This window comes from Electrona antarctica (assembly GCF_951216825.1).
Source record: "Electrona antarctica genome assembly, chromosome: 2".
Taxonomy (NCBI): Eukaryota; Metazoa; Chordata; class Actinopteri; order Myctophiformes; family Myctophidae; genus Electrona; species Electrona antarctica.
Window position 1 is genome coordinate 10,190,572 of NC_136807.1, and position 18,013 is coordinate 10,208,584.

The 18,013-nt window shown below is 40.3% G+C and overlaps 1 protein-coding gene across 1 annotated transcript; it reads left to right on the forward strand.

Annotated features, from left to right (window-relative positions):
- Window positions 1-8,434: 8,434 nt before the first annotated feature.
- bgna (biglycan a) lies at window positions 8,435-16,911 on the forward strand (the record flags this gene model as incomplete). Its single annotated transcript, XM_079513660.1, has 7 exons — window positions 8,435-8,564; window positions 12,518-12,630; window positions 14,292-14,505; window positions 14,668-14,778; window positions 15,171-15,264; window positions 15,962-16,100; window positions 16,711-16,911. 7 exons carry the CDS (start codon window positions 8,435-8,437, stop codon window positions 16,909-16,911), a joined length of 1,002 nt encoding a protein of 333 aa, XP_079369786.1.
- Between the last annotated feature and the right edge of the window lie 1,102 nt (window positions 16,912-18,013).

Consider the following 18,013-nt stretch of genomic DNA (forward strand, 5'->3'; position numbering starts at 1 on the left):
CGTCATCAATGTTTGTGTTATGCAATATTTGTGTTTACACAAACACAAAATGGCATTTAATGTTTGTGTTGGGACAAAGATTGGGTTGCATATACCAAAAGCTGGACATAGGACCCTCAACAATGCGATCCTGCCTCATAAAAGTTGGTATTGTGACTTTATATATTGTCAATTACTTGCACGGGAGGGAGAGAGGTGGTGGAGTTAGCTGCTTTATAGCAGACAGTTTTAGGGTCCAATGGAGTTAAAAGGTTTTTTTCAAAGCGCTTTTTAATACTTTTCATTGGTTCAATTTTTTTAACCACCACACAGACACACAGTGTTCAATAGAATTGATTTATTGAAACAGAATCTAAAACCTCAAAAAATGGAGTTAAGTGTTTTCCTCCTGACAGCAACGCATGTTGGTCCATCGACCCCCGTTTGATGAAATGTTTTACCTCTGGGACCTACACTGTAATTAGCAGTGTTCATTTACCTCTGACAGTGTATTTGGTCCATAGGGTTGTCACTCAGAGTAGCAGAAGAGTCCATTTGGTTTGGTCCATTTGGTTGGGTCATTTAGCTGAGAATCCCCTGGAACCCCCTAAAGGACCCTGGTGTACTACGGTATGTACTTGATATTTCAAAATGTAAGGGTAACAGTGATGCGTCTGTCTTTTACTTAATGACACATGGACATGAATGAATGAATGAATGAATGGTTTATTTCGATCTATTCAAAACAAAACAAATTTATTTTTTAAACACGATCGAAAAGGAATAGGCAGAAGCTTATAGCTTATTTATGCCTATCCTTATTACATAAGAACGTAGAACATGTACAGGGTCTACAAAACAATCAACATTTAGACAAAACATAAAAAACAAAGAATAAGACTACCACAAGTTTGGTAACACTGTATATAAGGCATTATGCATTATACACTGTTTATAATGTTTCATAGACGGCTTAATCGCAACCTCTTCCATATTGTTTTTTAGTGTATAAGTGTATTGAGTGTATAAATGGAACCAAATGGAACCATAAGGGTCCTTTTGGTTCCATGTATACACAAATGGGATTTTACTGTGTAGTATATCATGCATATAGTGATAGTTAAATGGTTAAATGGTTAAATGGTTTCCCTCTCCAGACGTCATTGCATTTCTTTATAGGGTTGAGCTTAACATGAGCCTTCATTTCATGCTTTGTTGTATGAGTATGACAACACCAACATTTCAAAGCTGTTGTGTGCTTTTTTTACTTTTATAAATTGCCTGTGTGATTAAAAAACAAAACAAAAAAAACAAGTTGATTTGTGGAGTTGATCTTCTTGAACAAAACGCATGAAGCCTCTTTATGCCGAAGATATTTTTGAGTTGTGCTAGCCACTCCAAGGCACAGCTTTGTCTGTACTATAGGTCTGCCCGTTCCATGCATCGTTGTGGTGCACAGGTGACCCACCCAAGATCAGTTTGAAGAAAACTGCTCTGCGTGCAGGGGACTGTGCAGTCTGTGCATATTGTTGCTGATCCATTGGTTGAGAAACTCCAGGTTTGCTTGCTGCTGCCACTGTGTCTGATGTTGTCCAGCTCTTTTGTGTCTATATACTCTACCCAGTTACAACAACAATCACGTGAAACCGCGGAGAAACCAGAGAAATGGATGGTCTGCTCAAACTGTGCGTGCCGTGCACCTCCTGACCACTTCTGCTCAAACTCTGCCTCAAAGCCTTGAATAAAACCTACCAATTTCCAAATTAGCCATTTTGTTTTCAGGGATTGTGGTGTGTGGCACACGAGAGGAAGGCTAAACAGTGTAGAGGAAGAAACCGTAAGGTGGGACTGACTGTTTATGAGTCATTTTCAGTGAGTTTATAAATGCATGGGTCGGGCTACAGGTGTGGTCCCCTGCAGGGACGTGCACACATAGACATCAAAGGGGGCTTCAGCCCCTGCCCTTTCTTTAACCCGTCTGTAAAACAACTGCCCTTTCCAGACCACGAATACAGCATTTACTACATGGTGAAAGAAATGCAAATGCCACAGAATTGATTTTTTTTCCCAAAGTCTCCTGAACTTGGTAACACAGTATTTTGCGTTGAACTGATCTGTTTCTAAATCCATGTCGTACGCCACATCTCCACTAGCTAAAGAGTGCTGGGTTGCGCCCCGAAAATAGCTGATCTACAAGCTCACACCGCTGTGAGCTTGTAGATCAGCTATTTTTGCTATTTTTGTCCAAAAGTGCCCTCTTATGAGATTTCAGCCCCTGCCCCTCTAATACTCTCTGCACGCCCCTGGTCCCCTGTGGTGTTGAACCTCCACGGCACAGAGGATGCAACCATCCATATCCCATTATGGTCTCAGTCATGGTCAACTGTTTATTATACTGGACATCTTCATGTCCTAGTTGTGAAGGGAGAGAATGTTCTAAGTCTGACCTTGAAAAAGAACGTTGCACAACCTGCATAGTTTAGGTGTCTAGTAGTTAACTCCAGACTTCTGATAACAAATACAAATGTGTCTCTCGTATGGAACTGTCCCTGCAGGCATCTCATATGTTTTCAGGTCGTAAAGGGTTGTGATGCGTGTCGTGTGTGGCACTGGTTTAAAGTTGTTTTGAATGTGGTTTCATCTAAACTGCCTTGTCTAAGTAAAGACAGGCCAAAACTCTTGATCCGGTCAGCTGTTAGTTGGTTATCTTGTAGCTGACATCAGCCATTTCATTGAAGCGTTAACCACTTAGGCTCCACTTAGGCTCCATTTTATACTTTGTCGTATGATGATGTCACAGGCAAAAATAGCCGATCTGCAAGCTCACAACACATTGAACCATGATGCCTTATGAGCTTGCAGATCTTCGCTATTTGTGGATATGTTTGAGAAATTGTGAACATTTGTGAAAACATGTCTGCAATATGGCCACCAGGTTGAAGGAGCCATAATGATCAGTGGTGTAAAGTACATCAAGTACATTTACTGTACTTAAGTACAATTTTGAGATATAGTATGTACAATTTTCAATAACTCCACTACAATTATGAAAACTTTAGTTACTAGTTACTCTGTAGATTTAAATTATTATTATAAGACATACAGTAACCAGTACAGGCCTACAGCACCAACGAGCTGACCGGATGTACAGTATGGAGAACCGGGATGACTGGAAGCGACGACGGAAGGCTCGTCTGAGGACGACCTAGAGAGCCTATATATATTTCGGCCATTTGAAAATCTACAAGCTCACAATGCATTGTGATGCGACACATTATGAGCTTGTAGATCGGCTATTTTCAGAAGATTTTATATACATTTTGAACTTGTGAAATGGGCCATTCTGCACAATAAGTAAATATATTTTGATGCTGATAGTTTTACTCAAGTATATTTTGAATATGGGAGTATGCAGTATTGATACTTTTACTTAAGCAAAACGTGATTACTTCTTCTATCACTGCTAATTATTCTAGGGGCTCAGTGGTAGAGTGGCCGGATGGTACCCAGGCTCCCCCAGAGTTGGTGTCGAAATGGGACTTCCTTGATAGGAGAGTAAATGGTAAATGGTGCATTTATTAGGTTGTTGTGTGTGTGTGTGTGTGTGTGTGTGTGTGTGTGTGTGTGTGTGTGTGTGTGTGTGTGTGTGTGTGTGTGTGTGTGTGTGTGTGTGTGTGTGTGTGTGTGTGTGTGTGTGTGTGTGTGTGCAGGGCGTTGCTGAAAATGAGCACCTGTGCTCAGCTACTTCCCTGGGTAAATAAAGAATTAAAAAAAAAAAAATATATATATATATATATATATATATATATATATATATATATATGTATATATATATATATATATATATATATATATATTCTTTTTTTAAAATATATATAACGCCTTTATCCAAGGCGCTTTACATAGATTGTGCACCCATTCACACACGAATGGCAGAGGAAACCATGCAAGGCACAAACCTCCACATCGGGAGCAATTAGGGGTTTAGAGTCTTGCTCAAGGACTCTGGGGGAGCCCGGGTTCGAACTGCATGGGAATCTCTACCCCGTGAACCACTGCCCTTTTAGAAGCACATACTGTTCTAGTATGGTCTGGGTAGATGGGGAGCCAACAAGATAATGACTCCCATTATAGTTATTTATTTCTCACCATAATAACTACTGGCCATTATAGCTAAGCTAACAACTGACCAACAAAGCGTTTATTGTTTTTATTTGGTATCCAGGAAGTTGGTAAGTTCACAGTTGTTATTTTTTTTAAATACATTTTATTCAAAGAGTATGACATCATATGCAAGTTTCACAGAGAGAAAATACAACTCTTTGTTTTTATATTTTCTCCCACAACTCCTTTCCCAATCCTCCCCACCCACCCACCATCTTTCCCCACAAGGCCAGACATACAAACAACATAAATTATATACAGGTATAAAACCAATAGGCTAAGTTGAGTACATAACTAAGATACACACAACATATATACAGGTATAAAACCAATAAGTTGAGTACATAACTAAGATACACACAACATATATACAGGTATAAAACCAATAGGTTGAGTACATAACTAAGATACAAAGAAAGGGATCACATGGTTATGTTCACATACATAATTAATACAACAACTTAAAAGGGGGTTCACAGTTATTATTGTAGTTTTTAGATCATTTGTATCCAAGTTAATATTCCAATGTATTACACGGCTTGGTTGAATGCTTGATTCTGATTGGTCAGTCGCCAAATTCAGCAGTGTGTTATTTCTTGATAACAGACCGCTCCGCTCTATAACTGACCACTGCGTAATCAAAGGCTCGGAGCACCTGGCTGCGCTCAGTGCGCTGCTTGGATTTTATGCTGTATCCAACATGACAGCCATGTAAACTATAACACACAATGTAATTTAACTAAACAACATGCTTTCAAGAATGTTTTTGAAAACATTTGAAGTGAGAAATAGACGACGCAGTACCCGAAAATAGATTTGATCAACACTATCACTTCCTTGTTTCCGAGGCGACTCGTTGCGCTCTAGCTGCCTGGCCAACTTGGAATACTTTCATTACCGTAAGCAAGGAAATACTTTGTTTTGTTTGTTGTCACTTTTGGGTCAATTTATTAATTTGTGTATTAAAGGGCCACTTCACCCCTTTTGCAACAAGGTCTTATTTTAAGGATGTTTGGGAGACAAGACACACTTTCCTGCGGTTTTTATGTGGGCAATAGAGGGTATGCGCATGACATCATCATCAAACCGGAAGTTATGCAGGAATGCCTACTGAGTGGTAAAAAACTACTTTCTGGCCTTGACAACCCATGCATCCAAACAGAAAATTGCATGATGATTGCATTAAACAACATTAAACCATGTTAAACTCACTTTGCCTGTTGCTTTGCCACTCGATGTGCCACTCGATGTGCCATTCACTTTAAGCATGCGCATACCCTCTATATGTGTTTTTAGATATTTTAGTATTTCAAAGTGTCCATGGGCTCCATGATGTCATGGACACTGGGCTCACTTATTTCCTGGACTACATTATTTTAGTTTTTTTTATTATAATGGAGGATATCCTAAAATATTTTAACCATTGTCACCATTGGCATCTCTCTCTCTCGCTCTTTCATCTTTTCTCTCTTCCCTCATCCTGCCTCCTTACTCTTGCCCTGTCACACAAACCGCAGAGACGAGGGGACCAACCAGGCCAAGTTTTTGGTCATGACTTAAAATAATCTCCCTCCCTTTCTCTCTCTCTCTCTCTCTCTCTCTCTCACACACTCACACTCACACACACACACACACACACGCACACACACTTTCTCCACACTTTCTCTTCCTTTGGTCTCTTTCTCTGTGACTCTCGTTCTATAGTGATTGTGGCAGGTACTAAGCAGAGCTCCCTCTCTGCTGGCAGACAGGCTTGTTTTGTTCACCTTTAGCATTACGATGAAAAAGTGAAGCAGGTCTTATATATACACAACATACTGTATATGTTTAGTGGAGTGAAATTTGTATCTTCATCTTTCAACACTCTGTGGGACTTACTTGCCTCATTAACGGTATGTATATTTAGCAGCTTATTTGCCTATTGAATCATGTGCATTGGTGATTAATAGTATTTCATAGATGCTAACAGAATATGCATGGTTTATAGCTTGGCATTGGTACATGGACAACGTATGTTCTCAATGTGCTTGCCTTGTACCTGTGCTTCTTTGTTATTATGTTTGTGTGTGTGTGTGTGTGTGTGTGTGTGTGTGTGTGTGTGTGTGTGTGTGTGTGTGTGTGTGTGTGTGTGTGTGTGTGTGTGTGTGTGGGCGGGCAAGGCAGGGGTTCTTGCAGTCATGTCTTCAGTCATGTCTTCAGCACAGAAATTAAGTGACAGACTGCAGTTTATTTCTCACCAATCTCAGCCACGTTATTCAGTGCCATATAGTGGCACTTTATTCGGTCTGGTAGGAGATCAAGCATGGTGGCAATTTATTCTGGTAGGCGATCAGGCATGGTGGCACTTTATTCTAGTAGAAGATCAGGCATGGTGGCACTTTATTCTAGTAGAAGATCATTCATGGTGGCACTTTATTCTAGTAGAAGATCAGGCATGGTGGCACTTTATTCTAGTAGAAGATCAGGCATGGTGGCACTTTATTCTAGTAGAAGATCAGGCATGGTGGCACTTTATTCTAGTAGAAGATCAGGCATGGTGGCACTTTATTCTAGTAGAAGATCAGGCATGGTGGCACTTTATTCTGGTAGGAGATCAAGCATGGTGGCAATGTGGCACCCATCAACACGCCAACAATAGGAGGAATGCAAATGATAGGATCAGTTTGTTTGCCCAATTTGCCCTGATAAACTCAACAGGGGAGGGTCTCAGAACAGAAACCAACATGTGTACTTCCAGAGACTTGACCAAGCAGGGCTGACTGTTTTGGAAAAAAGATTGACCAAGTTGGACTTGGAATTGTTCTATATAAAACTTGTCTATGAGAGCGGCCAGTTCTGTGGCTTCCTATAAGCCTTGCTGTGGTAAAGGGTGTGGGCGTGAGCTCCCCGGAGACAGAGCAGAGCGGGGGGAAGCAGAAAAGGCACTCACAACACGTGGCACACACAGGGAGCCTGCATATACAGTAGCACCAGCTGAAACAAAAGTTGAGCTGCTGTTATTTTGTTTGAAGAGAAGGTTTCACAACTTTAGGTGTCCCACACCTTCCCTCCATGTATACACTTTCAGAGTTAATTGGGCGATGTGTGAAGTGAACAATGCACGTTGGTCTAGTGCTGCACTGTTTTTAGAGCTCTGTGGTTTAATTTTCAGCTCATTTCACCTTCAGGTCAATATTGAGAGCAAGCTCTCTATTCCAATGACACCCTGATTGCAGCAAACAAATTCAAGATAACAGACATTGGAGAAATTCAAAGGATGCTTAAAGTGATAAAGTTCTTCAATTTGTCTCAATTTTCCTATGCGTAGCTTTGTGTGTGTTTGTAGCACGGAATGTGATTATTTGATTGGCTGCAGCACGGAATGTGATGATGTAGTATGATGATAAGAGCGCCCCTCACTTCACACTTCTTAAACTGATTTTAGACAGTTCCACATGTTGAGGGCATAGTCAATTTGATCTTTGATGCAAAATCTTTCAAACTGAAGCAAAAGGACAATTTGTACAGTAGGCCTACAACACCACTCCTGTGAATGGACAGCACTTTTCAGAGCATTCTGCAGATGTCATGGTGATCAGCCTGAAGAGAGACCACATCTCCTCCCCGCTCCATCATTTCACAGCCTTTCAACCCAAAACCACTTAATTGTTGGGGGGGTATATAAGACGATAGGGTTTATAGTGAGAAAGGGCCATGCAATGGAGATAGATCATATGTGTTGCTGGTGCAAATAGCCATCTCGCATCACTGAAGTGGCTGAGAAGGGTTATTCTTTTCTTGGGGGGAAGCCACGCTGTTCCTCTGACTGTCAGATGTAATGCACATATTATGCATGTGGTTTCATTTGAGTACAATTCACTTTCAAGCTGATGTGTCAAAGTTAAACTTTCAAACATTTTCACAAATGAGAATAGCAGATCTACACACTCACTCACAACATGTAGTGATGCAATGTGTTGTGAGCTTGCAGATTTTCGCTATACTTCAAAAGGTTTGAAAATATAAAGGGCTTAAAAAAAGGGCTTAAAAAAGTGTTTAAATGTACATTACAAAACGTTTGACAACCGCACTGGAATATATGCAATGCATGACGTAAAACTCCCATTTATATCTTTCACACATGCAGGGCGAGACATCCTGAACAAGAGACGCAGGAAACATGCGTCCCGCCATCACCACAGTGCTTCTCCTGCTGGTGTGTGTGACACCACTATGTGCGCGCTCTGTCGTCCAGCCCTTCCAGCAGCGGGGCCTCCCCGATCTGGGCAGAAGCTTTGACGTGTCAGGCCTGATGGCGATGATGATGAACGACGAGGAGTACTATGGCTCAGGCTTCGAGGAGGAGTCCAAGCCCTCAGAACACCCAACGTGCCCATTCGGATGTCAGTGCCACCTCAAGATAGTGCAATGCTCTGACCTGGGTGAGTGAATGTAGAAGATGGTGATTCATGAAAAACGGAGCACTGAAAGTGTTTATTTAAGACCCATTTTAAAAATAGCATATAGCATTGTGTAAAAACAAAAAAAAAGTAATAAAGTAATGAAACATTAATATCTTTTTCATTATTGTTAATTGGAAATTAAAAGTTTTAAAATATATATATATATATATTTTTTTTTACATATTTTCTTCTGTAATTTGTAATGACATCCCCAAAATAGTAATGCCAGATTCAAAGTGGTTGCAAATGGTTCAGGGGCCAACTTGGAAATAACAAAATGTACAGGTTTTTGAAATGGTGTTATTTGAAACATAACGATGTTGCTTTGGTCATTTAGAATTGTTTATTTTACATGAAGATAAATTGTTATCGCCTAATTGCTTCAATTAAGAGCTTCAGAATCACCCGTACTCCACTTTGTATACTGTACATGTACCACCTGTTTATATACAGTACCGGTGGAAGTACAGTACAATAGTTTCTGCCCAGCTACAGTACAATATCCCACTGTCTCCTTCCACCCTGTGCCAGTGCAACGTGGATGCAGTCTTTTTGTAGCAAATTACATACTCCCAGACAACAACACAAAGTGCAGCATATGCTCTCACAACCCGTAGCCACACAGCATTACCTAACGTTTAGCAAATTACAGTCTGATGATAAAAGTAGCCGGTTGACTCATAAACCTTTCAGACTGCGGGGAGCTCTTTGTAAAACGTTTGTAATGTCCAGATCTGTCCGGAAATGTAAAGTCTGATAAGCAACTATTGGCCATGTATCCATCATGTGTAATAATGTGGTTAAACCAAAACAAAACACATTGTAGTCCTGTACAAAATGTGCTATAGTTCAGTATGATTTGGATTGATAGCAGTTGCATATTGATTTAAAAGTGGATATATGCTAGTTATGCAGGTTGGTTACTTTATAATGTTTTTGTTATTTATCCATTTGTTTTGCTTGACGTTAATAATGTTATTTCACATGTTGTTTAGATATGAGGCTATAGGTGTGACTTGGTATCCTAGTTACTTTAAAGCAGTGCATTTTTCTCTTGGCACTGTACTTGCGTGACTATAAGTATTTACCCTGACATTTGTGTAGAGGCTCTAGGGTCCATGGTGCCGTTCACCTTCTAAGTCACATTGAAGGCATTTAGCAGATGCTGTTATCAAAGACTTTGATAAACAGCATCTGCTAAATGCCTATCTATTATACATTTGAAAAGGTGTACCCAACCCAGGAAAAGGGACCCGAAGTCACCAGCTACTACGTCACTGACACGCTGCAACACACACTGCACACACACTGCAACAACGCACTAAGACGTCACAGACTTACCCTCCGCGTCGATCCACGGCTATCTCCTCATGTCGCGCCGCACGCCCACACTCAACACCACCCGCGTCAAAATTGCCATTGCACTGCCACTAAAGCCGGCTCCCGTCCAGACTCACAAACAATATCAATATCAATAATAAACACAAACACGCCACAAGCACCGACACCCCCGCACGCACTCACACACGGGCCACAGAACACTGTTGCCAGGTCTATGCAAACAAGCCCAGAAAACAACACGCTCCTCACACACACTACAACACGCTTAAAACTCGCGGACCTGGCAACACTGCATCCTTTTTTCCCATTGGCTACTGTGCTAATTTGTTGCCACGTCTATGAAAACAAGCACAGAAAAAATGCCATTCAACACGCTACTTACACACACTACCACTCGCTTACAATACGCAGACCTGGCAAAGGACCTGGCAACACTACATTCCCTCTCCCATTTGCTCAAAGCCCACCACGTGACCCACGAGAGTTGTTAACATCGAGAAAGTAGGAGGGGAAGTAGGTTTCCTCTGGGTACCAGCCCATGTGGGGGTGGAAGGGAATTAAATGGCAGATAGGGCAGCAAAAAAGTCGCTAGGCAGGGAAATAGACATAAATGTAGCAATAGGAGCATACGAGTGCAGATCGATCATCAAAAGGGAAATAACAGCAGGCTGGCAGGAACAGTGGGAAAGGGGAAAGACACCTGGCGTGGTACAAACGGGATGAACCGAGGCGCATATATGGATAAGAACAACAACACACACACACACACACGCTCGCGCGCCAACAACGCGCTGCAACACAAAACAGCTGCGTACAACGCACGTGTGTGTGTGTGTGTGTGTGTGTGTGTGTGTGTGTGTGTGTGGGTGTGTGTGCGCTGTGGGGGAATTTTGGATCGCCTCGCGATGCAGCTGAAATGGCACGCACACACACACACACGCCACCAACCGCTAATAATACACAATAAGAACACAACACTAATAACAACTATAATATCAACAGTACAGAGTACAGTACATCACAATATTAATCCATGTAATAATAATAATAATAATCATAATAAATAAGAACACAACACTAATAACAACTATAATATCAACAGTACAGAGTACAGTACATCACAATATTAATCCATGTAATAATAATAATAATAATCATAATAAATAAGAACACAACACTAATAACAACTATAATATCAACAGTACAGAGTACAGTACATCACAATATTAATCCATGTAATAATAATAATCATAATAAATAAGAACACAACACTAATAACAACTATAATATCAACAGTACAGAGAACAGTACAGTACATCACAATATTAATCCATGTAATAATAATAATAATAAAAAATAAGAACACAACACTAATAACAACTATAATATCAACAGTACAGAGTACAGTACATCACAATATTAATCCATGTAATAATAATAATAATAATCATAATAAATAAGAACACAACACTAATAACAACTATAATATCAACAGTACAGAGTACAGTACATCACAATATTAATCCATGTAATAATAATAATAATAATCATAATAAATAAGAACACAACACTAATAACAACTATAATATCAACAGTACAGAGTACAGTACATCACAATATTAATCCATGTAATAATAATAATAATAATAATCATAATAAATAAGAACACAACACTAATAACAACTATAATATCAACAGTACAGAGTACAGTACATCACAATATTAATCCATGTAATAATAATAATCATAATAAATAAGAACACAACACTAATAACAACTATAATATCAACAGTACAGAGAACAGTACAGTACATCACAATATTAATCCATGTAATAATAATAATAATAAAAAATAAGAACACAACACTAATAACAACTATAATATCAACAGTACAGAGTACAGTACATCACAATATTAATCCATGTAATAATAATAATAATAATCATAATAAATAAGAACACAACACTAACAACTATAATATCAACAGTACAGAGTACAGTACATCACAATATTAATCCATGTAATAATAATAATAATAATCATAATAAATAAGAACACAACACTAATAACAACTATAATATCAACAGTACAGAGTACAGTACATCACAATATTAATCCATGTAATAATAATAATAATAATCATAATAAATAAGAACACAACACTAATAACAACTATAATATCAACAGTACAGAGAACAGTACAGTACATCACAATATTAATCCATGTAATAATAATAATTAAAAATAAGAACACAACACTAACAACTATAATATCAACAGTACAGAGTACAGTACAGTACATCAGAATATTAATCCATGTAATAATAATAATAATAAAAAATAATAACACAACACTGTCCTGCGCCTTGCCATGCTCGCTTTCATACGCAAATACACAAAAACAAACAAGGCCACTCAGCCAGCTTGGCAACTTTGCGCTTTCCAAGCAAATGCATAAATGAAAACATCATGCGTTGCCATTGCCTTCTTCCCATTTGCGTATCGCATGGCGCTAGGATGAGCGGGCCGAAGGCCCGCGAAATTCTAGTATCCTACATTTTAATTGTGAATCTGTGTTTGTTTTCCACAGGTTTACATTGGGTGCCATATGACATCTCCCCTGACACCAGACTACTGGACCTGCAAGGCAACTACATCACTGAGATCAGAGAGAATGATTTAAAGGGACTTACCAACCTCTATGTAAGAATCAAACTGAGCTTCATCACATGAGAGTGTACAAGTGGAACCAAATGGTTCCTTACGGATCCATTTAGTTCCATTTCCATAATTCCAGAGTTAAATGAACACTGAGGATGTACTTGGGTTCTTCTGACTAAAGCTCTAGCCCCCTTTTTGAAACTAGCTCCTCGCCACTCGTCCTACACACTTCCACTTGGTTTGAGCATAGATATATAAATAATAGAGACGACACCGGAATTCCCCTCCCATCCACTTGCATTGCATTGCGTCTCTATTATTTATATATCTATGCTCAAACCGAGTGGAAGTGTGTAGGAGCTAGTTTCAAAAATGGCCCCCTGGGGCTCCATTTTCGTCACCGCTAAACCCCTTATCCCTAAAGTTCTTTTCCTTTTTTACCCTTTTGCAAAACATTTTTGAATAGTTAAAATGGCCAGTCTACAAGCTCACAACGTGTCAATGTAGATTGGCTAGTTGAACTATTCAAACATGTTTTTCAAAATAGTAAAAAAAGGCAAAGAAGTTTAGCGATAAGGGGTTTAGCAGTGATGAAAATGGAGCCCCTGGCGTCACACACACATAACACACACACACACAAAAAGGGGTAACGCAGAAACCTGTGGCCTGTAGAATGATGTTACCATAGGTGCGCGTCACTGTTTGATGACGTTGCGTAGAGTGGTCCTAATGGGCAAACGAGGTGGCTGAAATGTGCCTGCATGCGTTTTATATTAACTGTACAATATGTGAAGACATTGAGTGTGGGGTAATAAGCCTGCATACCCAAGGCAGAGTACTTATGAATAGTCTGGGGCAAGTTGGGAGGCAAGTGGAGTGCTGGTAAGCTCGATCCTAGCAAACAGACAGCACGTCGACCCTAATAACCCAAGGAAGCTTTGAGAAGGAAGAGAAGTGGTCACGTGACTGGGCTGCGCCATGACACTTTCATGGGAGCCAAACTACCCGGAAGTTTAGCAGAATGCACTGGAGTCAATGAGAGCTCAGTGACCAGCTCATGAACAAACATTATTTATGAATGACTGAGACCTTTTGTAAAGTAATCACTTCTGGAAAATAACAGAAGACATGTAACACATTATTGTCTGCCGTGTTGCTTTTCGATGTGTACACTCATTTTTATAGAGGTATGGTATCTAAAGAGCACAAAGTACTTTTCTGAACGTACCAAGTATCGCAAGGCTTCCCACCGTTTCCTGTCTGGCAGCCAAATCTCACGATACTTCGGAGCCAGAAACGATACCTGCTGCTGTATTAGATCCTCAGATAAAATTATATACTGTGCACTCTGTGCACATCAAAAAGTAAGTGATTAGAAAACAACCTGTGATATGTCTTCTTTCATATTCCTGAACTGATTATATGACAAAGGTCTCAATTGTTCATAAATAATGTTTGTTATGAGCTGGTCCAGCCGGCTCCATTCACTGCCATGTATTCATTGCACTTCCGGTGTGAGTTTGGCTCCCATGAAAGTGTCCATGAAAGTGTCATGGCGCAACCCAGTCACGTGACCACTTCTCTTCCTTCTCAAAGCTTCCTTGTAATAACCCAGGAACTCCCTGGGGGTCCCGACCCCCAGTTTTGGAACTACTGCACTGACACGTGTTCCTTTTTTGCATCTGATCTGTCCTGACCCGCAGGCTCTGGTCTTGGTCAACAACCATATCTCCAGGGTCCACCCTCGGGCCTTCCTTCCCCTCGTACGCATGCAGAAGCTATACTTTTCCCACAACCAGCTGACCGCCATCCCCAAGAACCTGCCTCCTTCCCTGGTGGAGCTCCGCATCCATGACAACCAAATTAAGAAAATAGCCTCTGGGACATTCTTGGGTCTGGACAACATGAACGTTATCGGTGAGTGAATATCACTGTATAATTCACCACTGTCGTTGTAATTATAGTTATGGTGAGAGCGCTGCCATCCACTTGATTATTTATGAATTCCTTATATCATATAAATATAAACGTCAAATAAGACACTTTTGTATTGAATGTTGTTCCTTTCGTCACATGTAGAGTTGGGCCGTAATCCTATCAAGAACAGTGGCTTGGCGCCAGGTGCATTTGATGGACTTCGGCTGAACTTCCTGCGAATTTCAGAGGCTAAACTCACAGGCATTCCAACTGGTAAAAGTCTGACACACGCAGTAAAAGCATATACTGTATAGGCTCATTTTGTTTTATTATTGCTTTTTCACATTACCATGTGGACAGCAATTAGCAATGCTGTCCGCAATCTAAGCCCGCAATCTAAGTGAAAACACATATGAAGGAGAACAACTGTATATTGTCACATGACACGTTTACAGGTGTAAAACATTGGGTGAAATTCGTTTTCGTGCAAGCTCCATCGTTTCTGTTCTTTCCATATTAAAGAGAAAGGGAAGAAGAGGAGGAGAGAGAGATCAATCAGGAAACTATAGGACTACAGATATTCACAGAGCCTGTTAACAGTGTGAGTGTGCGTGCGTGTGAGTGTGCGATAAATAATCAATAACTGTTTTCCCCCCACATATCAGACCTCCCATATACGCTCCGTGAACTGCACCTGGATCATAATCAAATTCAGGCTATTGAGGTGGGAAACCTGGTACAATATGTGGAATTGTACAGGTAGGTACAACATTAATCTCAAAGTTAGCAGACAGTAAAATACTTTAGTGTTTTTAGACCACCTGGGTATGTCATTATGGGCAAAACAGTTCAAAAGATTACAACATTTCCTATAGCAAACTCAAGCTTGTAAGCTTGTCAATTGGTGTTCGCTATTAGTAATACTTTACATCAAAGTATACCTGTATAGAGCGTTGCAGTCCCGCCTTTCATGGCGACGACGGAAATAATTTCCCATGCATTTTTCCCATAGACGTTTATTTCCCAAAGTATTTATTTAAAGACAGGCCTCGGACAAAGCCAACTCGGATTGTGACAAATCATGACAATAAACACAATATTTTGGGCCGAACAAATAATTACAAAGAAGAAAAACAACAACAAATAATTATTTGTTCGGTGTTTGTCGTCATGATTTGTCAAGTTGGCTTTGTCTGAGGCTTACAGATCTTTAAATAAATACTTTTTGAAACGTCTATGGGAAAAACGCATGGGAAATTATTTTCCGGGCCTGTAGTCGTCATGAAAGGGGGCCGGGACTGCGACGCTCATCTATAGCCTAGGGATTTGCAGAAACACTGATTTTTCAATTGATAAAATGCTCCATCATTATGACATTTTGTTCTGGCATGGCATGTATGTCATGTTTGCAACTTCATAATGTTTAAGTGCACATGCATGTTTCCTGGTACTATAGGTTGGGCCTCGGCTACAATCGCATCCGCCACGTCGAGCAGCACAGTCTGCACTATGTGCCCAACCTACGTGAGCTTCACCTGGAGAACAACCTGCTGAACAGTGTGCCCACTGGTCTGCCTGAGATGAAGTACCTGCAGGTATAGTAGAGGACTGGTAGTGGCCAGGAGTGGCTTGAACATCTATACACAAAGACTGTTATTACACAGCAAACACCTAGAGTTCAATTATTTTAACAAACTAAACTAAGTCAGTTACACCTCCTTTATTTTTAAATGAATACAACATCCAATCTCCAATGGGCACACACGCCATTTTGGAAAGAACTTGGGCCCCATCCTTACTTCCTTCACAGGTGTTACCGATGATACTAATGAAGGCTCTGTTCCATTCTGGTCAAACAGAGTCAGGGTGCTGCTATTGTGCGTGTTGGCTCACTGGAAACACCAGTGGGTCTCAAAAGTGTCATTGAGTTGGTTCAAATAAAAGGCCTCATGTGGGTGTGTAACTCTGAGAATGTACAAATGGAACTAAATCCATTTGGTTCCATTTGTACACTCCGTAATTATGGGGGAAATTGAAATTAAAACGTTTGAGACCCACTGTACACTAAATGTAACAGAGCCTTAATTTGTATCATCAGTAACACCTGTGAAGGAAGTAGGGAAGGGGCCTGGAAGTAGGAAGATGTATTCTGTGTGCAATAGATAAAAATGTAATCCAATCCCCTGTGCTTGTTTCCTCCACAAGGTGGTGTACCTGCACTCCAACAACATCAGCACAGTGGACGTGGATGCCTTCTGCCCTCATGGCTTTGGAATGAAGAGGACGTTCTACAATGGCATCAGTCTGTTTGACAATCCAGTCAAGTACTGGGAGGTGCAGCCCACTACTTTCCGCTGCGTCAATGACAGAATGGCCATACAGCTTGGTAATAACCAGAAAAAATAGTGCCTTAAGTGGGTATTGGACTGTGGGGAAACGCAAGCCACCCAGAAGTAAATATATTAGGCAGAATGTCCAGAAAAACGTTATGAGAAAGATTAGGAGTTTACATGCATTGAATGAGACCAGAGCAAGCTGTGTGGCAGCTTTTGACACACAGGCCTGTCAATAGAACCAATTATTATTGGTTGAAGTTTGGTTATTACTGTAACTGCAGCTTCTTGTGCATGGAAAGGACACATCCACATAGAGAAGTCATTTTGAAGGTAATGGGTCATATGAATCAAGTTGTTTTCATAGGTATGGCTGACCACAATTGACTGATGCCAATAAAGCTCCTTTGAATTGATACAATTTATGCAATATATATTTTTTCCTTTTTCCACTTTTTCCCAACAATAAAATAGCACAGACTGTTGATACAAAATGTGATGTACTCACAATGCTTTATAAACTTTGTTGAACGTTATGTGTTGCCATTGTCATTCTTGTATGAAACGTCTATGGTGTTGTGTAACTTATTATTTAATAAAATACTGTACGTGTACTACTTTCCCCAGCAGTGAGAGAGAGAGAGAGAGAGAGAGAGAGAGAGAGAGAGATCTCTCTCCAGTTTGAGAGGTTGGAATGTGTGCATTTTGGCAGATTGGTGATCCTGTAAGGCAGTGGTTCCCATAGTGGGGTCTGGGGACCCCCAGGGGTCCTTGAGGGAGTTGCAGGGGGTCCCCAGCTAAATGATATTTTGGAACAAATGGAACCAAATTTGTACACCGAGTTAAATTAACATTAATTTTACAATATAAATTGGGGGTCCCAGAGATAGACACAACATTAAATGGGCGGTCCGTAGACTAATGCATGGAAATTAACGGGTTGAGAATCACTGCTAGAGCCATAAAAATGTTCTCATATGGGGGTCCCTGGCATATGTTTTTAAATGGGTCTGCAGGCTAATAAGTGTCAATTTGGGGGTCCTTGACATGAAAAGGTTTGGGAACCACTGCTGTAAGGAATATATTGTTCCAATAAAGAGGATTCAGTTCTAAAAGGAGATGACCGGACAAAAGTTCAAAGTTGTACGATTTGTCACACACGTTACCGCAGTGAA